The sequence below is a fragment of the Gouania willdenowi genome, chromosome 17, assembly GCF_900634775.1.
Source record: "Gouania willdenowi chromosome 17, fGouWil2.1, whole genome shotgun sequence".
NCBI classification, from domain to species: Eukaryota; Metazoa; Chordata; class Actinopteri; order Blenniiformes; family Gobiesocidae; genus Gouania; species Gouania willdenowi.
In genome coordinates this window covers 34,025,123-34,048,413 of record NC_041060.1, presented here as the reverse complement: position 1 = coordinate 34,048,413, position 23,291 = coordinate 34,025,123, and the positions used below count along the sequence as shown (strand labels likewise).

Below are 23,291 nucleotides of genomic sequence, written 5' to 3'. Positions count from 1 at the left end.
ATTACATTAAAATACTACCTTGCTTGTGAAGTAGGATATAATAATGTGTTTATACAAGTTGGATCTGACAGTGGAGAATACAACACTGCCAATAGAGCTGACAACAGCTGGATTAGCCTTGATGTAGAGACAAAACAAGCTGCAAACTTGTGTGTCCAAAAGAGACATTCCCGAGTGGTGACATTATGGATGAAAAGGGAAAAACCTTCCAAACACCTTCGAAAGAGGAACTGTTCTTGAACTGGAGGAATGCTAACAACGTCTGGCAGAGAACAAGGCCAACACGAACAACGATAGAGAGGAGGAGGACAACACTGACTACAGATGAGAATACACAAAAAAGGACGGTTCAGAACAACTCAAGAATGTTTGACCAGAGAGACATGTAAACCCATGTAAATTTGTGATGGTAAAACAGGGGACGGGACCCGGATAAGCAAACTGCTTCTCTCGTCTCCTTTTTCAGCATGATATTGTAGTGATAATATAGTGATAGTGTAGTGATAATGTAGTGATAACATAGTGATATTGTAGTGATAATATAGTGATATTGTAGTGATAATATAGTGATAATTTAGTGATAATGTAGTGATAATTTAGTGATACTGTAGTGATAATATAGTGATAACGTAGTGATAATTTAGTGATATTGTAGTGATAATATAGTGATAATTTAGTAATATTGTAGTGATAATATAGTGATAGTGTAGTGATAATATAGTGATAACATAGTGATAATTTAGTGATATTGTAGTGATAATATAGTGATAACGTAGTGATAATTTAGTGGTCTGGTGTGGACACAAAACACCAGAAATTAATTTTTGTCCCAGTCCATCTTTGTCATTTCAGACATCAGAGATTCTAGATTAAAGTGTGTTTTCATGTTTTTCTTCTTGTTTTCAGAGAGTTTGCTAAAGAGAGGGAGCGTGTGGAGAACCGCAGAGCCTTCATGAAGCTACGCAGACAGCAGCAGGTGGAGCGAGAGTTAAACGGTTATAGAGCCTGGATAGACAGAGCAGGTACAACACACTGTTCAATATAACTTTATTTATACAACCGCACACAATATATGGTTATGTTTTAATGGAAAAAAATCATTAAATAATTAATGAAAATCTAAATATCTATATCAAACATGGACAAGTAATAGACCTCGTCTCATTTTGTGAAATGAAATCAAACAAAAATAGATAAAACAACAAAAACAATAAACACTAATTAGCCCAAAAAGACAACATGACAACAAAAAACACACAATTATTACAGAAACCCACAAGACGACTAGAAAAAAAACACAAAATGATCTCAAATGATTCTAAAAACACACAAAATTGGAGAAAAATATACAAAAAGGCAATAAAAAAAAACCACACATTTACTTCAGAAACCGACAAGATCACTAGAAAAGTAGAAAAAATAATAGAAAACTATATAAAATGGCAACAAAAATAACTATAATGACAACTATAATGACTCTAAAAACACAAAATTTGAGAAAAATATACAAAACTACAACATAAATGTACAAAAAACACACTTTGTTGTTTTCAGATATGTCATTATTCTAATGAAAAGAATCTTGTGCCCATATTTAAACCAAACATTGTTTTTCACACATGCATTTAGGGAGCAAAAGACGCTGAAAATATGAGCGAAAGTTGCTTTATTTCATATTCATTTTTATTTAGTAATACATTATATAAGCAGCGATTACTAAGTCTTACTCTTTTTTCATGACTTTTTAATTTATTCATATTTCTAAATCTATATGTACAGTGACATGTCTAACAATATGTTAGCTAATTAACATTAATATGATATTTCTCTATCAGGCACTTTTAGGGAACAATACTGATACTACACATCCCAGAATGCATTGCAATCAGTCGCTACACTCGGGCCGTATAAAATCTGTTTTTTTTTTTCTCCCAAATTTCGTTTTTCACTTTAATTTTTTAAATTCCATGTTTTTTTTGGTTTTTTTTAGAAATATTTATCATTTTTTAAAGAAAATATTTGTTTTTAACTCCTGTGAGGAAACAAAATATATACTACTAAATAAAAAAACCTCATAATTAAACAAAAATAAAGTAAATAAAGTACAATTAAATAATAGATATAAGTTGTCATGACATGGATTATTTTGACTCCTCCTTTTTAATTATTTATGTCATATAAAAATGTATGAGAACAGCATTAATGTCCCTCAGGGATCAATGATTTACTGAATCTGATCAGGTTTAATGATTAAGTTTTGATCAACTTAGTTTGAATTAAACTAATTTAAATGATCCTATCTTCTGTAGCTCTAAACCGGAAGTTCCCACTGAAACAGTTGTACTTGAGCTAGCTAGCTGACTGAATATTTACCTACGAGGTACGGACAAAAGGCTGGAATAGAAATAACTAAAGGACAACACGGACTGAGTTATTCTGAGTTAGCCAGGCATAACAGTTTGAACACTGAGCAGGGACAGATGATTAAAGCTGATCACGTTCTCACGGAGCGCTACACAAAAAACGGACAGAGCTTTACAGGCACAGCAAAGTTAAATGGGCACTGGTGGCTCTGTTTTTAGGAGTCAGCGTTGTTTTTAGACAGTGTTTTGGTGGTTTGGGCAGAGATTAATGCACCCAGGACAGGAGGGAGAAGGGCGGTGCACCCTATAAGCGGTCCCCGGAAACATTTCCCCATAACAAAACGTTTCGTATCCCCTGGTGATGGCTTTTCATGGGCCATACTACACCCTCTTATCTCTGTTTGGGATGGAAAGCTAAACTAATGACAAGTTTGAGATGCTAACGTGCCAAATAAGACCTGATCCTACTCTGACGCCACATCTGTGGGATTCACAACAACAACATCTAAGGGTATTCCATAAAGGAGGGTTAACAAACTCTGAGTCTATCCATAAACTCTAGATCAACATACCCCGCGATGGGAAACTCTGGGTATCTGATTCCATTACAGCTGGTATGAAGTGGGTTAATCAACCCTGAGTATGTAAACCTTGGGTTACTTACAAGTACAAGCACAAGCGTGATAAAAAGCCATCATCAATGGAGCAAAGATATCATGAACTGCCATGGCAACCAGCCAAAACAGCGATTTATTTCACCTCGATTGGTGAAATAGGCTGGTGTTTATTGTAGAATATGAGCCTGCGCTAAAGGTGCATTCACACAGAACATGACTTCAGCGACTATCGTCGCTTAAATTGCCCATGATGAGTCGCTTGAACAAGCCCTGGGGTGGACACCTGGGTCCTTTCTGTGTGGAGTTTGCATGTTCTCCCCGTGCTGTGTGGGTTTCCTCCGGGTACTCCGGCTTCCTCCCACAATCCAAAAACATGACTGTAAGGTTCATTGGAGTCTCTAAATAGGAGTGAACGAGAGTGACTGGTTGTCTGTCTGTCTGTGTTGCCCTGCGATGGACTGGTGCCCTGTCCAGGGTGTACCCCCGCCCAGCACCCAATGAGAGCTGGAGATTGGCACCGGCAGAACCCCCCCACCACTAACAGGGTAAAGTGGGTCTGAAAATGAATGAATGAATGAATGAGTCGCGCGTTTTGGACACTTTATCACTTCATCATTCCTGTGACGTGACGGCCGGGGGATGATATGAATAGTATGTGTCTGCAGGGGGCTGCTGCCAGTGTTGCCAACTTGGCGATTTTCTCGCTAAATCTGGAGACTTTTCAGAACGTCTTGGCGACCGTTTTTGTCAAAAGCTACTAGCTAAAAATTTAGCTACTTTTCTCATAGTTATTTGAGACTTTCTAATGTTTTTGAAACACTGACGTGACCTGAAAGCACATGTTGCTCTGCAGTTACTGTCCTCAACGAGCAGCGGGTGCTGCCGTGAGCCCCTCCCCCGTTCCAAAGCACTCACAGGCTGTCAGTCTCACAGGAGCGTCACGCAGCACTCCCAGCTGCAGTCAGAGCAGAGCAGACCCAGTCCAGACCTGCTTTCTGTGAAGTGTCTTGCAATAACACGGGCTATGCAAATAAAGATTGATTGATTAGTGAAGTTCTTTTGAGACGTAATGGCCTCTTTCAATGGAAAAATAAAAAAAATTAAAATCAAGAAAGTTCATTTGTAGTTCTAAACAACATCACAACGGTCGTACAGCTCCACTTGTAATTACTGTTTGAATGCTCAACTTGCAGAGTTACTAAAGGATGGGTTCAATCAAAATACTACTAATACTTAGAATTTAAAAGGCATATTCAAGGAGTATTCCACTTTCATTTGGTCTCAGTTAGTAGAGGAAGTGTACAGCCCTCCCACTACAGACAGTGACGGCCACTTGACGTTGCATTATTTGAATGTAATGTAGTTGTCAGAGTCGTCTCGACGTCCAAAAAACGACTTATTCTAGACATCTCAAGAAGATGTCATGAAAAAGATGACCTACAGTAGCTTGGATTTGAACACCAAACTTTCTACTTTCAAACACGCTTCCTCAACTGTTGCGCCACAAGGAATATGTATTCCTTTAAATTGACATATCCCACTTTACATTTGCCACAAGTTTGTATCCAGGGAACTTTACTACAGACATCAGTAGGTGTTTTAATGCAGATCAACCTTTCTGATTGCCCTGCATACAGAGCCTTTCACTAAATGCTCAGCATCCCCAATGTAATTTTCCCCTGGGATAAATAAAGAACTTCTGATTCTGATGTTCTAAAGAAAACAACCGTTTGCAAAAAATCATAAAGCAGCACAACATTAGTAACGATATGAGCCATGTCTGTGGTGTGTGATGTTACTAATGTGTGTCAGAGAACAGTGTTAAGGTAAATTAAAGTGTTCGTTGAGAAGCAGCGTTCAGGTGGGCGGAGCCAGGTAGAAATCCAGGGTTTCTTCGACAAAACATGGAGAATGTTACCATGGTGACAGACTCAGACTTGAACTTACCTCGCTTTCGGGAATGGAATACTCAGTTTCCCTCATTTTAGCCCAAACATACAGTTTGAACATAACCTGCTTTCTGGAATATCCCTCAGAACTGATAAATACATAACACAGTTTGTATTTTTCTGAGCCGATTTGAAGAAGAAACAATGGTTAAGATGGAAAAGCGCCATCGGGCAGGTTTGTGTTTTTGTACACGCCGTGGTTTGGATGTGCAGTGAACGGATTAATGTCTCCCACACACACAGAGGGCGAGAAAAAGGTGATAGTGACTCACTGACTTAAATTCCTGCACATCCATATATGCACTTGCCTTGTGTATGTGTAATGCGTGTGTGTGTGTGTATATGTAATGTGTGTGTGTGTGTTGGTGGTGTGTGTGTGTGTGTGTTGTGTGTGTGTGTGTGTGTGTGTGTGTGTGTGTGTGCGTGTGACCAGTACAGATCTATGTGCATATAAATGTGGGAAAGAGTGGGAAGCACGACAGAAAGGGAGATTGTGTGAGTGCAAGAGAGAATAAGAACCATTTTCGCAAGTATTTAATATCCATAGACACGAAGAATAGCTTTTAAGATTATCCAAATGTGAAGAATAGCTTTTAAAAACATCAGAATGTGAAGATAAGGTTTTAAAAACCTCCAAATGCGAATAGCTTTTAAAAACCTCCAAACGTGAAGAATAACCTTTACATACTTCCAGATGTGAAGAATAGCTTTTAAAAAATCCAAACGCAAAGAATAGCTTCTGAAAACGCCCAAACGCAAAGAAGAGCTTTAGAAAATGTCCAAACGTGAAGAATAGCTTTTAAAATCATCCAAGCATAAATAATTGCTTTTGAAAACGTCAAAACATGAAGAATAGCTTTTAAAAACCTCCAAACGCGAAGAATAGCTTTTATATACTTCTAGACGTGAAGAATAGCTTTTAAAAATTCCAAATACAAAGAATAGTTTCTGAAAACGTCCAAACGCGAAGAAGAGCTTCAGAAAACATCCAAATGCGAAGAATAGATTTTAAAAACATCCAACTGCGATTAATAGCTTTTGAAAACCTCCAAACGTAAAGAATAGGTTTTGAAAACGTTCAAACATGAAGAATAGCTTTTGTAAATGTCCAAACACTAAAACTCTAAAAAAAATATGATCTATCATCTAATTAGTTTCCTATCTATTGGTTTCCTTGTTAGGCTTCCTAATCAATTCAATGCAACTTTATTTATAATGCACAAAATACAACAAAGTTATCTCAAAGCGCTGAACAAAATATAAAGTCCATAGTAAGAAAGAAAGAACCCAATGAGATCCACATGAATAAGCATTTAGCGACAATGGGGAGAAAAAAACTCACTCTTTTTTATAGGAAGAAATCTCCAGTGGAACCAGGTTCAGAGGTGGAGAACATCCACTTTGACTGGTTGAGTTAGTGAACAGAGAGACAAACAGAATAGGACAGAGAGATAGTTCATCAGAGTGTTCCAGACGAGTTGAGCCGCGAACCGTCGATCAGGAACCGCCGGCTCCAGCGTCAAGAAACAGAAACCTGAAACAGAAAAGAGAGCAGAGAGAAGGCACAGACTGCAGGAAAAACAGAGCTATGTGTAGATGGTGGCTCATGTTTGAATATAATGTTAGTGTTCTACTATATAATCTTAGTTTTTAGTTCCTATTTTTAGGTTTAGGGCTTTTTTCCTAGTGGTTAGGTTAACACTATTATACGGTATATGCTTTAGCTAATAAGTAGGTTTTGAGTTTACTTTTAAAGGTGGAGAGGGTAGCAGCCTCCCGTACTAAGACTGGGAGCTGGTTCCAAAGGGGAGGAGCCTGGTAGCTGAATGATCTGCCTCCTGTTCTACTTCTAGACACTTTAGGAACTTCCAGGAGACCAGCAGACTGAGAGCAGAGTGATCTGCCGGGACCATAGGACACTAATAGGTCTTTAAGATATACAGGAGCTAGATCATGTGCTTTGTAGGTTAACAGGAGGATTTTAAACTCTATTCTAGATTTTAGAGGAAGCCAATGAAGGGAAGCCATACTGGAGAAATATACTCTCTCTGTTAGTACCTGTTAGTATTATATACAGTAGTGAGTTACTGGGACATCTTGACAATAGGGATTTACAATAATCTAATCTAGATGTAACAAATGCATGGATTATTTTTTCAGCATCACTCTGGGCCAAGATATTCCTGATTTTAGAGATATTACGGAGGTAGAAGAAGGCTGTCCTTGTGATTTATTTAATATAAAAATTAAAGGATAAGTCAGTATTAAAGATAACACCTAAGTTTTTTACTGTGGTGCTGGGTGACAGATTATTGTCATCCAGAGACACTATTTACTCTGATAATTTCTCTCTGAGGTGTTTTGGACCAAATAAAATCACTTCGGTTTTATCCTGGTTAAGAAGGAGAAAGTTACAGTTCATCCAGGATGTGATGTCTTTAAGACAAGCCTGGAGTTTTAATAACTGATGAGTTTCATCTGATTTCATTGAGAGATAAAGCTGTGTATCATCTGCATAGCAATGGAAATTTATGTTGTGTTCTCTGATAATGTTACCTAGTGGAAGCATATATAATGTAAAGAGTATTGGTCCCAAAACAGAACCTTGTGGAACTCCATGATTAACTCTGGAATGTGCTGAGGAGAGATTATTAACATGAACAAAGTGAGTTCTGTCTGATAGGTAGGATTTAAACCAACCCAGCGCTGTTTCTTTAATCCCAGAAACACTTTCCAGTCTCTGCAGCAACAAATGATGATCCACTGTATCGAATATATAACCCTTAGCCACACTGCTAACCCATAGTCACACTGCTAACCCATAGTCACACTGCTAACCCATAGTCACACTGCTAACCCATAGCCACACTGCTAACCCATAGTCACACTGCTAACCCATAGTCACACTGCTAACCCATAGTCACACTGCTAACCCATAGTCACACTGCTAACCCATAGTCACACTGCTAACCCATAGTCACACTGCTAGCCCTTAGCCACACTGCTAACTCATAGTCACACTGCTAACCCATAGCCACACTGCTAACCCATAGTCACACTGCTAACCCATAGTCACACTGCTAGCCCTTAGCCACACTGCTAACCCATAGCCACACTACTAACCCATAGCCACACTGCTAACCCATAGTCACACTGCTAATCCTGAGCCAAACTGCTAACCCCTAGCCACACTACTAACCCATAGCCACACTACTAACCCTTAGCCACACTGCTAACCCTTAGCTACACTGCTAACCCTTAGTCACGCTGCTAACCCATAGCCACACTGCTAACCCATAGCCACACTGCTAACCCATAGCCACACTGCTAACTCATAGCCACACTGCTAACCCATAGCCACACTGCTAACCCATAGCCACACTGCTAACCCATAGCCACACTGCTAACCCATAGTCACACTGCTAACCCTTAGCCACACTGCTAACCCATAGTCACACTGCTAACTCATTGTCACACTGCTAACCCTTACCCACACTGCTAACTCATAGCCACACTGCTAACCCATAGTCACACTGCTAACCCATAGTCACACTGCTAACCCTTAGCCACACTGCTAACTCATAGCCACACTGCTAACCCATAGCCACACTGCTAACCCATAGTCACACTGCTAACCCATAGCCACACTGCTAACTCATAGTCACACTGCTAACCCATAGCCACACTGCTAACTCATAGTCACACTGCTAACCCATAGCCACACTGCTAACCCATAGTCACACTGCTAACCCTTAGCCACACTGCTAACTCATAGTCACACTGCAAACCCATAGCCACACTGCTAACCCATAGTCACACTGCTAACCCATAGCCACACTGCTAACCCATAGTCACACTGCTATCCCATAGTCACACTGCTAACCCATAGCCACACTGCTAACTCATAGTCACACTGCTAACCCATAGCCACACTGCTAACCCATAGTCACACTGTTAACTTATAGCCACACTGCTAACCCATAACCACACTGCTAACCCATAGTCACACTGCTAACCCTTAGCCACACTGCTAACTCATAGTCACACTGCAAACCCATAGCCACACTGCTAACCCATAGTCACACTGCTAACCCTTAGCCGCACTGCTAACTCATAGTCACACTGCTAACCCATAGCCACACTGCTAACCCATAGTCACACTGTTAACTTATAGCCACACTGCTAACCCATAGCCACACTGCTAACCCATAGTCACACTGCTAACCCTTAGCCACACTGCTAACTCATAGTCACACTGCAAACCCATAGCCACACTGCTAACCCATAGTCACACTGCTAACCCTTAGCCGCACTGCTAACTCATAGTCACACTGCTAACCCATAGCCACACTGCTAACCCATAGTCACACTGTTAACTTATAGCCACACTGCTAACCCATAACCACACTGCTAACCCATAGTCACACTACTAACCCATAGCCACACTGCTAACCCATAGCCATACTGCTAACCCATAGTCACACTGCTAACCCATAGTCACACTACTAACCCTTAGCCACACTGCTTACCCATAGCCACACTACTAACCCTTAGCCACACTGCTAACCCATAGCCACACTGCTAACTCATAGTCACACTGCTAACCCATAGTCACACTGTTAACTTATAGCCACACTGCTAACCCATAGCCACACTGCTATCCCATAGTCACACTGCTCAGCTTAGTCATACTACTAACCCAGAGCCACACTGCTAACCCATAGCCACACTGCTAACCCTTAGCCACACTGCTAACCCATAGCCACACTGCTAACCCATAGCCACACTATTAACCCTTAGTCACACTGCTAACTCATAGCCACACTGCTAACCCATAGTCACACTGCTAGCCCTTTGCCACACTGCTAGCCCATAGTCACACTGCTAACCCTTAGCCACACTGCTAACCCATAGTCACACTGCTAACCCTTAACCACACTGCTAACCCTTAGCCACACTGCTAACCCTTAGCCACACTGCTAACCCTTAGTCACGCTGCTAACCCTTAGTCACGCTGCTAACCCATAGCCACACTGCTAACCCTTAGTCACACTGATGACCCATAGTCACACTACTAACCCTTAGTCACACTGCTAACCCTTAGTCACACTGCTAACCCTTAGCCACACTGCTAACCCATAGCCACACTGCTAACTCATAGTCACACTGCTAACCCATAGCCACACTGCTATCCCATAGTCACACTGCTCAGCTTAGTCATACTACTAACCCAGAGCCACATTGCTAACCCATAGCCACACTGCTAACCCTTAGCCACACTGCTAACCCATAGCCACACTGCTAACCCATAGCCACACTATTAACCCTTAGTCACACTGCTAACTCATAGCCAAACTGCTAACCCATAGTCACACTGCTAGCCCTTTGCCACACTGCTAGCCCATAGTCACACTGCTAACCCTTAGCCACACTGCTAACCCATAGTCACACTGCTAACCCTTAACCACACTGCTAACCCTTAGCCACACTGCTAACCCTTAGCCACACTGCTAACCCTTAGTCACGCTGCTAACCCTTAGTCACGCTGCTAACCCATAGCCACACTGCTAACCCATAGCCACACTGCTAACCCTTAGTCACACTGATGACCCATAGTCACACTACTAACCCTTAGTCACACTGCTAACCCTTAGCCACACTGCTAACCCTTAGCCACACTGCTAACCCTTAGCAGTTAAATAACTGACATTAAACACCTTGAATGTTCCAATCTTTTTTTATTGTAAAACATTGAACAATACCTTTAAAACAAAGCAGCAAAGTAAAGTTTTCACTGCACATGAGGTAGTTATCTCAATATAAAGTAAACATTTAGAACATTACTGTCCAGAATACTAAATTATATCACTTCCATGCAAGTGATATAATTGAGGCGTGTCATGTTGGAGCCTGATTTGAAATAAAGAGAGAGAGAAATCAAAAAATAACAAGTGTGGATTTTTACGTTTCACAATGTGAATTCCGTATTTTTCCATTTGTTTTCTGCGATTACAGTAAATCGTCTGTATTTTGATGCGAGACACTGATTAAATAGTGCATTAGGCCATTATGTGATCAGACTAACCATATAACAGGTACCTCATGTGTTATTGCTTTTTATAATATTTTGTTTAATATGTTAAATGTGTTGCTGCAACATCAATTATTTACCTGTAATAATAATAGTAATAATAATTAGAGTAAGTGAATGAGGAAAGCATCTGTTTCTCTGTTTGTGTTACAGAGGAAGTGATGCTGGCAGAGGAGAATAAAAACTCTGGGAGATCAGCGTTGAACGGTAAGGTTTGTCTTCATCACGTCTGCTGCTTTTAACACCTTCGCTAATCGCAATAAAACATCCGTGTTTTCACTCAACCTTTTACTTCGCTGTTGGAAGAAACGGAATAAATCTGCAGGCTACCATAGCAACCGTGTTTGCTAAGTATGCATGTTTTTGTTTCTGCAAAGTTTCCACAAAGGACAACTCATGCAGAGAAGCTCATGGAGAGCAGGGAAATCAGATAAGTAATACTATGGTGATTTAGGGCAGCACTGAGGATTTTAAACATTTTAATAACCATCATAATAGTCCAAAAATAAACTTGTAACATCACAAGAATTAACTTGTAATACTACAACAATAAAAGCATAATATTACTAAATAAAGTCATACTAATACAAGAATAAACTTGTAATTGTACATAAATAAAGTCAAAATATTACAAAATTAAACTAACTAATTTTACATGTAATATTACTTTATTGTCATAAAACTGTGAATTTATTCTAATAAATGAATGTTTTTATTCTCATACATCTGTGACTTTATTCTCATGAACCTGTAACTTTATTCTCATAAATGTGTGACTCTATTCTTGTAAATGTTGATATTAATCTCTAAAACGTCACTTTATTCTCTTAAACCTGTGGCTTTATTCTCATGAATCTGTGACTTTATTTCCTTAAATCTGTGGCTTTATTCTCATAAGTCCGTCACTTTATTCCCATAAATTTGTGTCTTTTTTCTCAGAAATCTGTGACTTTATTCTTGGAGTTTTTAGCTCATAGTTAATGCTAGGCTAATGCTAGCTAATGCTATTATTAGGCTATTGCTAGATTAATGCTAGGCTAATGCTAGCTAATGCTAATATTACGTTAAGGCTAATGCTAGGTTAATGCCAATGTTAGGCTAATGCTAAGTTCATGCAGTGTTTTCCTGAAGAAAATGCAAATATTCTATTTATTGTTATTATTAGGGTCCGAAGGCCAGAACGGCCAGTAGGACCCTATTATAATAGCTCCTAATATTATTCACAGGTAACCTTTGATCGCTAATTTGACCCCCTGAGCATGACCAAAGTCACCAAAATTGGCACTCACCTCAAATCCGGTGAAAATTTTGATAATTTGGTGCAATGAAAAAAAATTAGAAAAAAAATTCGCACGTGGCACGCATTACAAAATACAATGAACCGAACGACCGTCAAAGGTCAAAAAGGCAAAAACGCATTTGCGTGTTCAATCAGCCTCATGTTTCACATTTGCCTAAGCCTAATCATGACTGCCTTGAAACATTTCCCATCATGCCTTGCGTTTCTGACTGGCTCCATTTACGGTCATGTTCACTGTTAGCAACTATAGCACGCCATAATACAAAAATGCATATTACTCTAATATACAAAGTTCAAACTGCCTCATATTTGATACACATGATGACCGTCCAGCCCTAAACAAAAATCAAACAGGCCTTCTGTTTTTTATGTTTTACTGGTTTTTCCTGTTCTTCTGCAATATCATTGCTATTGCAAGGCTAATGTTGGGTTATTGGTACTTTAATGTTATTGCTAGGTTAATGTTAATGTTTGCTTTATGCTAATGCTAAGTAATAGCTATTGCTAGGTTTAAGCTAACACTAGGTTAATGCTATTGCTAGGTTAATGCTATTGCTAGGTTAATGCTATTGCTAGGTTAATGCTATTGTTTCCTTAATGCTAATGCTAGGTCATTGCTATTGCTAGGTTAAAGCTAATACTAGGTTAATGCTATTGTTAGGCTAATGCTACTGCCAGGTTATTACTATTGCTAGGTCAATGCTAATGTTAGTCCAATGTTAATGCTTGGTTAATGTTAATGCTAGGCTAATGCTAATGCTACATTAATGTTAATGCATGGTTTAACATTGGGATACGCGCCACTTCTTCGGAGTCGGAATTAGTTTAAACTGGCCAATAATAAGCATGACAAATGGTGAATGTGGTTAAATTGTAAAAAATAAGCATGAAATATGGTGAAAACAGGTTAAAAGTGACAATAATGGGCCAACATATGTAACATTAGGTGTAAAAGTGGTGGAAAGGTTTTATAAGTGCTGCACATGTCTTGGAAGTGGAAAAAAATGTCAAAAAAAGGCATTGACATTTGATGGATACGTGTTAGAAATGGTAGTAATGGAGCAAAAATGCATTAAAAGGAGCAGAAATATGGCAAGAAAACGTGATGAAAATAGGTTACAATATGGAAAAGTTTAGTGTAGTTGCAGAAAAAGGGTAAAAATAAGCAAAAAATGGATTCAAATTGTTTAAAAAAATATTCTTTGTTTTTTGAAGGATGCCCAGTGTCTCGCGACCACAAATGGGGTCCCAACCCCCCAAGGTTCAGAATCACTGGTTTAGAAGATGATGCTTTGTGTTTTTGCTACATTTCAGTTTTGAAAAGAGCCAGTAAGAAGACGGGAGCGCGGAGAGGAGCCCCAGGAGATGACAAATACACCGACACGTCCACTGCTAGTAAGACAACACGCTTCTTCTTCTTCTTCGCTGCTGTTTATACTTGTTTCCTCTGTGACTTCCTTCAGGCATGTCTCGCTCCAGGATGAATTTTCGCAGCGGGCGCCGCGGCCCCGCCGCCTACCTGCGCCGTAAAGAGCGCATGTTGCGCATCTCCATCCGGCGCATGGTGAAGACGGACACCTTCTACCTGATGGTGCTCAGCCTGGTGGCCCTGAACACCATCTGTGTGGCCATCGTCCACCACAACCAGCCCGACTGGCTCACCGTCTTCCTCTGTGGGTTTGACTGATGCTCTGTGTCTGAACCAGGGTTGGGGTCAATTATAATTTTAATCGCTTAATTGATAATTAATTACAATTATAGCGTAATTATAATTTTGAAAATGTGTTGCTTTTGTAGTCATAATACAATTGTAATTGAGTTCAGATAATTGACTTTTTCTATAAAAATTGTCAAATATAATTTAACGCTAAAATATTGAATCATGTTACAGTTTTATGTACAGTTTTACACATATATGTAGTGAACAATTATTAAAATATGTTTAAGATCAAGTTTTTCCACATTTTACTATTTAAAAAAGTACATAAGTCTAGGGGTATACTCACATATAAAAGGCTCAGACGCCCACACTATAAATATAAAACCTATATTTTCATTGATTATGAAGCCTAACAATGTAACCAATAGATATGAAATAAATTAGATGTTTTTAGTGTATTTTACAGCTGATTTAGGACCCATTAGCATTAGAGATGCTAACAGAAAGCTAACACAAAGTTTACTTTTTTAGGTTAGTTATTTCAGGCTCAGTAATTGTGATTAATTGTAATTGAACTTTAGTAATTGAGAACGTGATTGTAATTGACTTTCTGAAGGTAAAAAATATTGTAATTTAATTGTAATTGGAAAAAAATGTATTGTAATTGAATTGTAAAGAAACATGGGTAATTGAAAACCTAACTGTAAAATGTAATTGAGCCTAACCCTGGTGTGAGCTCTCCTCCTCCTTTTCTCTTCTTCTCTCCTCCTCAGACTATGCAGAGTTTGTTTTTCTGGGCCTTTTTCTGGCTGAGATGTTTCTAAAAATGTACGGTTTGGGTTTCCGTCTCTACTTTCATTCATCTTTCAACTGCTTCGACTGTGCGGTGAGCTTCTTCCTCTTCTACTGCAGCTCTGACCATTTCAATATTTCTCCTGCGTGTGCTTTAAAATTCAATCACTTCTTCATATATAAAGAAAGACAAGGTTGACTAAAGTTACATTTTAAAAAAATGGACAACTGGTGGTCCTCAGTAAGTAGTAAATGCACAAAATGAGGCCAAAAACCCAAGAAAAAACAACGAGAATGAGAAAAATTCAGAAAATGTGTAAAAAGTCAACAGAAATACACAAAAATAAAACAACAACAAAACAAAACACAATTTGTTTTTAAAACCTCCCAAAAAACAACAGAAATGACAGAAAAATGCATAAAAAGTCAACAGAAATACACAAAAATAACATGAATAACATCAACAAAACAAAGAAAATGACTAAAAAATGAAATACACAACAAAACACATACATAAACAAAATAACAAAAACAATAAGGACAGAGAAATATATAAAATTCCAACAAAGGTACAAAAAATTACTGAAAAATTTATAAAACAATCAACAGAAATACACAAAAATAACACATGAATAAAAAATCACGAAACAAATAAAATGAATAAAAAACAACCAAAATGACAAAAAAATATTTAAAACACCAAGAAAAATACACAAAACAACTCCAAAAACACACAAAATTACTCTAAAGACATAGAAAATGATATGTAAACAGTGAAAATGACTCCGAACCACACACACAAACAGAGCCTTGTTGTTGTTTTGTGTGTTAAAGCTCAGATTGCTGATGATTCTAAATGTAATGTTGGAAGTCAAACGTTAGCGTGAGGTGTTTCTTGTTTTTTCTTTGAAGTTTGTGAGTGGATGTTTTGCAGGTGATCGTTGGGAGCATCTTTGAGGTGGTGTGGGGCTTCTTCAGACCCGGCATGTCGTTTGGTATCAGTGTGCTGAGGGCCCTGAGGCTCCTGAGGATCTTTAAGATCACCAAGTGAGTGATAATGCACTTTATTTCTCAGGTGCCTTTCAAAACCTCTCACCTTACATTGAAAACAATAAAATAACCGATAACATTTGAAGGAATACAATGGAACATATTATGAAGGAAAAACCTGTTTAAAACACGAAGAACAGAAATACATGAAATGAAAAAAATACAGAAAACAAAAATGGAGAAAATGACGTAGAAAATACAGAAAGTTACTTCCAAACACGTAGATGACTACAGAAATACACAAAAAACAAAAATGACGGAAAAATATACAAAATGGCCAATTGAAATACACAAATTGACAACAAATGTGAAAAAGTCAATATAAATACAACAAAAATATATATAACACAAACAAAAATACACAAAAATGACAGAACAATTATAAAACAATCAACATAAATACACAAAGCCAATAACTTAGTTTTAGCCTACCATTAGCTTAGCATAGCATTAGCTTAGCAATAGCCTAAACAAGCATTAACTTACCATTAGCCTATCATTAGCTTAGCACTAGCCTAGTATTGGCGTAGCTCTAGCATAGTATTAGCTTGGCATTAGCCTAGCATTAGCTAGCATTAACCTAGTATTAACTTAGCATCAGCTTAGCATTAGCCTGCATTAGCTTAGCATTAATGTTGCATCAGTTTAGCATTAGCCTGGCATTTGCATAACACTAGCCTCACATTAACTTAGCCTAGCATTAACCTGGCACTAGCCTAACTTTATTTTCTTCCTAATTCCATGTGTTCCACATTAATTCTTTAAAAATTAAATATTTTATCTATTTTTTTCCAGAAAATATTGGTTTTCAACTCCTGTGAGGAAACAATGTGTAAATATCAGTCTACACATTTGTGAATATTTTTTCTGGTGACCACATTTAGATCACATTTGTGACACGATATTCATTTCACGTGTGGAATTATTATACACAAGCTCACATCTAGGGATGCACCGAAATGAAATTTGAGGCCAAAGCCGAATAAAATATTAACGCTTGGCCGAATACCGAATATCGAATGCGATTTTTCACTATTTTTTAAATAGTGCATAAATAGCCTAGAATACATTTTACACGTTTTTAAAGAAAGTAAATGTTTATTGAATATTCTGACATTTTCAAATATTCCAGTAGCCTTTGCTTTTCATAAAAAGCACAACAAAGTTTTTCATTTATATTAGGCCTTAAAGATGGCACTGGGTCAATGTGCCGTGACATCAGTCGCAAAATTCTGGTTCTATAGTAAACAATGCAAAACTGCATAATAGTTATTTTTCTTTTTAAAAGTGCAACTGAAAATGTATTTTGTGCCTTAACAATTGGACTTAAAAAAAAAAAAAAGTCATTGCACTGATTTACGATATTTGTTTGAACCAGCAGAGGGCGCTGGGAACCCAGTGGTCGGTTGGCATGCAGAAATTCTTGCAGTGAAGAAGAGATGCTATGCTAGCAGACAGAGCTAATAGAAAAACGTGACTTTTACAGATATTCACATAATATTACAGATATTCTTCAGTGCTAAAGGGGTAAGGAATCATTTATGAACATGTTTAAGAGTAGATGGGGGCCAGAAACAAAGTAGTAGCAGATTCCGCCCGCTGTGTACACTGCTGGACAAGAGAAGGGATAAATATATAGCGCCCTCTGCTGTTTAAAAAAAAGTGCTGCGATTCAATATTTAATGTATCGATGTCAATCGTGATACCTATGAATCGATTTTTAACTGCCTTACGATTAATCGTTACATCCCCAGTCACAAGGATCTATTTATTTATATATAGCGCAAATTACAACAAAATCATCTCAACTTAGCTTTAGCTTAGCTTTAGCTTAGTATTAGCTTAGCATTACTCTAGCATTAGCTTAGCATTAACCTAGCATTAGCTTAACATAAACCTAATATTAACTTATCATGAAGTTAGCATTGACCCAACATTAACCTAGCATTAGCTTAGTATTGGATTAGCATTAGCCTGGCATTAACATTAGCTCAACATTATTTAGAGCGTTTGTTTTGGGGCATTTCCAATGGAAGATCCCCTGCACCTAGCCTAGCACTATCCTGGCATTAGCACACCACTACTATTAGATTAGCATTAGCCTGGCATTCACATTAACATTAGCTCAGAATTATCTTAATTCTAGAGTGTTTGTTTTGGAGCGTTTCCGATGAAAGGTCCCCTACACCTAGCTGAGCACTAACCTAGCATTTACCCAACATTCGCATAGTACTGGCCAAGCATTAGCTTTACATTTACCTCGCAATAACTTTGCATTAAATTAGCATTAGCTTAGCATTAAATTTGTATTTACATAGCATTAGTTCAAAATTAGCTCAGAATTAGCCTTACATTAACTTAGCATTAGCCTAGCATTAACTTTAGGATTAGCCTAACATAAACTTAGCATTATCTTAATATTAACCTAGCATAACCTCAGCATTAAGTTAGCATTAGCTTAGCATTAAATTAGCATTAACCTAGCGCTGAATTAGTACTAACACATTATGATGATGATGATGCTGTTCTATCTCTCCACAGGTACTGGGCGTCCCTCAGGAACCTGGTGGTGTCTCTGATGAGCTCCATGAAGTCCATCATCAGCCTCCTCTTCCTCCTCTTCCTCTTCGTGGTGGTGTTCGCTCTGCTGGGGATGCAGCTTTTTGGTGGCAGGTGAGAAGGTGTTTGTGTGATCACGTGACCTTCGTGTGATCACGTGACTATGATTCTGCCTCGCCTCAGGTTCATCTTTGAAGATTACACTCCCACCAACTTCGACACGTTTCCTGCTGCCATCATGACCGTGTTTCAGGTCGGCCTCTCACACGCGACTCTGTGTGTGTGTGTGTGAGCACGATGACTCACTTCCTGTTTCACCCTGTGGTGCCTGTGCAGATCCTGACGGGCGAGGACTGGAACGAGGTCATGTACAACGGGATCCGCTCCCAGGGAGGCGTTCAGTACGGCATGTGGTCGTCCATCTACTTCATCGTCCTCACCCTGTTTGGGAACTGTATCCTCCATGACATCACCGCAGTGGCTGTCCATCTGTGACATCGCCATGGTTACCGTAGCGCCTGCACATCTGCATTAGTATTTTATATTAAACTAGAATATTTGAATTTCTTGAAGAAAATGCAAGTGAGGATGCAGAGCTGAAACGCACTATTTGGCTGCTGGATTAAAAAAATGAAAAACATAATATCATCCCAAATTAGGACCCAGAACCCGTCCACCCTAGCCCTAGCCCCAAATCCCTTACACCTTGCCTAGCATTAACCTAGCACTAGTGTAATATTTGCTTGGCATTAGCCTAGCATTTGCTTAGCATTAGCCTAGCAATAACCTAGCACTAGCATAATATTAGCTTGGCATTAGCCGAGCATTAGCTTAGCATTAGCCTAGCATTAACGTTGCACTAGCCTAGCATGTCCAATGGAAGGTACGCAGTGAACACAAACCCAGTGAGCCCTCACCATGCTTATCGTAGCGCCTAGCCTAACATTACCCTTGCATTAGCTTAGCATTAGCCTTGCATTAGCTTAACATTAACCCAACATTAACTTAGCATTAAATTACTGTAAATCATTCTGTTATGATTGTGCTTCATCGCTTGCCGTACTGGTCAACAGTGCGCATGCTCCACCTCTCTAGAGAAAAGTGTCCCATGCAAGTAGTTCTACAGATACAGTCACGTTGTGAAGTTGTGATTAGGAGTTGTGAATAAACCAACTAAAGGCTCACAGTGGACTCCTCACACATTTCTACAATTACCATCAGCTTAGCATTAGCATAGCAGTAATGTAGCATTAGCTTAGCATTAGCATACCATGAGCTTAGCATTAGATGAGCATTAAGCTCACATTAGCTTAGCATTAGCTTAGTTCTAGAGCGTTTGTTTTGGAGCGTTTCCAATGGACGGTACGCAGTGAACACAAACCCACGGAACACAGGGTGTGTGCAGTGCATTGTGGGTGAGTAGGAGATTCATTTAGAGCGTGAAACGTTTGGCTCTGTTTTCCTAAACGGGTTCCACCACAGACACTCTGCTGAACGTCTTCTTGGCCATCGCCGTGGATAACCTGGCCAACGCCCAGGAGCTGACCAAGGTTCACCCTCACAACTCACCACTTCATCCAGTCATTCACTCCATATGTGATCTTAAGCTGCTGAGTGTGTTTGTCAGGATGAAGAGGAAGAGGAGGAGTTCTTCAACCAGAGATATGCTCGAGGAAGAGACGGCTTAATCTCCGAGTGAGTCTCATGTTCACCTTCTGTCTGTGAATGTTCTCCATCATTTTGACCAATTCATGAATGAGTGAATCATGTGTGATGTAGGCGAACCTGGTCCAGATGTTTGACATCCAGGAAGTCATTGCATGTTAAGACGAGTAGAACCTTTGGTTCCTTTTATTGCCATTGTCTCGACCAGTGGTTCTCAACCTTTTCAGGCCACGACCAGAAATAAAATAGGTTAAAAGTGACCAAAATGGTGGAAAAGGTGGTGAAATAGGATTTTAGAAACCACAGAAATTGGTTAAAAATGACAAATTAGAGTGGACATAAACAGACAGAAAAAGTGGTAAAAAGGGTTCAAAATGTCAATATTGGAACAATTAGTTTAACCTGGTAAAGAATGGGCAAGACAAATCGTGAATGTGTTTAAATTGGAAAAAATAAAAATGAAATTTAATAGAAAGAGGTTAAAAGTGATTGTAATGAGTCAACATGTGTGACATTAGGTGGGAAAGTGGTGGAAAGGGTTTATGAGGGTAAAAATAAGCAAAAATGGGCTCAAATTGTTCAAGAAATATTTTTATTTTCTTAACAGCACCTGGCGACCCCATCCCAGTGTCTCGCGACCACAAATTGGTCCCGACCCCAAGGTTGAGAACTACTGGCTTAGACATTGTGTTGGAGATCTCATTTAACAGTAAAAGAAAATCTATTAATAGTCAGAGAAAAAAATATAAGCTTTTTTTAAAATGGGATTGAAACTTTCAGTTTTATTAAAAACAGAAAATAGTCTCAAAACTGATTTGAAATGGATTTGAAGATCCTTTATTTTTCTTTGAAGGTTGTAGACATTGTGTAGACGTTGTGTAGACGTCGTGTAGATGTTGTCTAGTCGTCGTGTAGACGTGTAAACGCCCAGGTAGAAGTACAGAGGAGAGTAAGAAGAGGAAGTAAAATTATGAAACAGGTTGAAATTGTAAAAGAAAGTGTTGATGGACACGAACCAGTCAAGGTCAAACATTTTGTTCAAAGGTCAGAGAGGACGAAGGGAGATGTTTAAGAAACAGATTTGGGACAGATAGAGGATTTATAACTTTCACACATGTACAACATTTATTTGTTGTTTAATGTCTTTGTCTAGGGTTGACAATTTTGATAAAACAACAACAAATAAACTGTAAAACATAAAGAAATGAGACACTGATCAGCCAAAGCATTGTGACTATGGGTACGGCACACATGGGCAACCTTAAAGCTGCTATCCAGAGTTTCTGAGAGAACGTCTGGATGTCTCGCCCTCAACAGCTCTACTTCCTCCCCTGCCTCTGCCATCTATACCAGAAGCCACGCCTCTATGTTTGTGCACACACACTGCAAACATAACAAAGTCGCATACCTACAAAAACTACACAGTTATTGTTATGCTGCTTCACAACACCGAATGCGTCTCGAAATGTCCGTACGTCAAGATTACATACAAAGTCAATGGATAGATGCGTCCCAGTTTCTTAATCTTTCCTGTGCTGCGGTGTGGTCCATCCACGCGTCAAGAGCAATGGTCGTGTGAGCGCGCTTCCGATATTTTTTTTTTTTTGTCAAATATTTTTTTTTTTTTTTATTGGCTTTTACATTGGGAAGGTAGCAATGCAACAAAATACAGATGTGCATCAGTGGTAACCCCACAATTGGATCAACTTGTTACAGTAGAAACACAACATAAATCCAGGGAGCATTAAAGGACAAGTCACCCTTCCCTAACGAGACAAATCATTCAATCACGGCCATTCACACCACAAACAACAAGGTGGACAAGACCATCACAGTCAGGGGTTAAATAATTACAGTTAAAAAAATTTAAAAAATTAAAAAAATTAAAAAAAAAATTAAAAAAAAAGGGGGGGGGAGGGATTTTCACCACAAATAACAAAATTAAAAACAAGGAGTAAAAAGAAATCAAAATGAATAAATAAATAGGACAATCAGCAACTCAGTTCATTGTGTTTCAGCTTCAATGTGCAAAGTATCTGTATGTAGTAAAAAGGAGTCGCCAGATTTTATAAAGACCTGTAGGAACCGTTCAGGGAGGAATCTGATTTTCTCAAGTCCACACACATCGCAAAATCTCCTGAATCCATCTATTATGTGTAGGTGTGGGGATGCTGCGTCCATTTGAGGAGGGATGAGCCTCCTCGCAAGCAAGGTAGTGAAAGCAATAATATGTTGTTGAGGTTTTTAGGCCAATCAAGTGATGGGGGCAATCCAAAAAAGAGCGACGAGAGGGTCAGGGTTTACTGTGCGGCTACGGATCATTCCCAACGTGGTCGAAAAAACGGCACGGACCCAAAATTCTAAAAGTTTGGGGGCACGACCAAAACATGTGCATGTTGATCAGCTGGTCCGAGTTTACATCTGTTACAGGAGTCCGCTCTATCTGGATAATCCTAGCTAAACCTTGCATTGGTGAAGTGGCTCCTGTGCAGGATCTTGCACTGTAGGAGTTTGTGCCTAGCGCACATTGAGGATGTGTGAACGAGATTAAGGATACGGCTCCATTGTTCATCAGATATAGTTATCTGGAGATCTCGATCCCAGACAGCTCTCAGGGAATCCAGGGAGATCGGGTTCATTCTAAAAATTGAATCATATAAGATTGAAGATAGGGGACTTCTGCGTTATTTTTAGACGAAGAAGGGAATCCATCAAGGTCTCAAGGGGGCAATTGGGAAAGTGAGGGAACTGGTTTTGCAAAAAAATGCCGGATCTGGAAAAAATGAATAAATGAGACTGAGGGAGAGTGAATTTTCTTGACAAGTCTGCGAAATGAAGGGAAAATACCATCATATATAGAGGTCTTCAAGGGTCTGTAGACCCTTGTTTGACCAAGATTCAAATGCAAGGTCGGAACAGATGGGAGGAATAAAGGGTTTCGGAAGACTGGGGCTAATTTCGATAAGGAATGTAGACCAAATTGTTTCCTAAATTGACTCCAAATTTTTAAGGTCTCAGAAACAACAGTGTTCTGTGCTACACGTTTGGTTGGTAGGGGTAACTGTGAGCAAACGATTGACCATAATGCGTTAGGTGAGGAGGCTAGTTCCATGACGGCCCATAGAGGACGCTCCTTGGGAGCAACCTTAACGTTCCAGAAAAGGACTTTATTGACATTGCTAGCCCAATAGTAACGGCGAAGGTCCGGTAAGGCCAAACCTCCAAGGGATTTGGGAAGTTGGAGA

The 23,291-nt window shown here is 39.1% G+C and overlaps 1 protein-coding gene across 1 annotated transcript in view; it reads left to right on the top strand.

Annotated features, from left to right (window-relative positions):
• The window catches only part of LOC114479317 (voltage-dependent R-type calcium channel subunit alpha-1E-like), a 127,970-nt gene that overhangs the window by 45,489 nt on the left and 59,190 nt on the right, over nucleotides 1–23,291 (top strand). Inside the window, 11 exon segments of the mRNA XM_028472947.1 lie at nucleotides 907–1,022; nucleotides 11,174–11,227; nucleotides 13,635–13,715; nucleotides 13,784–13,993; nucleotides 14,754–14,866; nucleotides 15,707–15,819; nucleotides 18,364–18,495; nucleotides 18,565–18,634; nucleotides 18,718–18,835; nucleotides 19,864–19,931; nucleotides 20,009–20,076. Of these exon segments, the coding sequence (XP_028328748.1) occupies nucleotides 907–1,022; nucleotides 11,174–11,227; nucleotides 13,635–13,715; nucleotides 13,784–13,993; nucleotides 14,754–14,866; nucleotides 15,707–15,819; nucleotides 18,364–18,495; nucleotides 18,565–18,634; nucleotides 18,718–18,835; nucleotides 19,864–19,931; nucleotides 20,009–20,076 (1,143 nt within the window).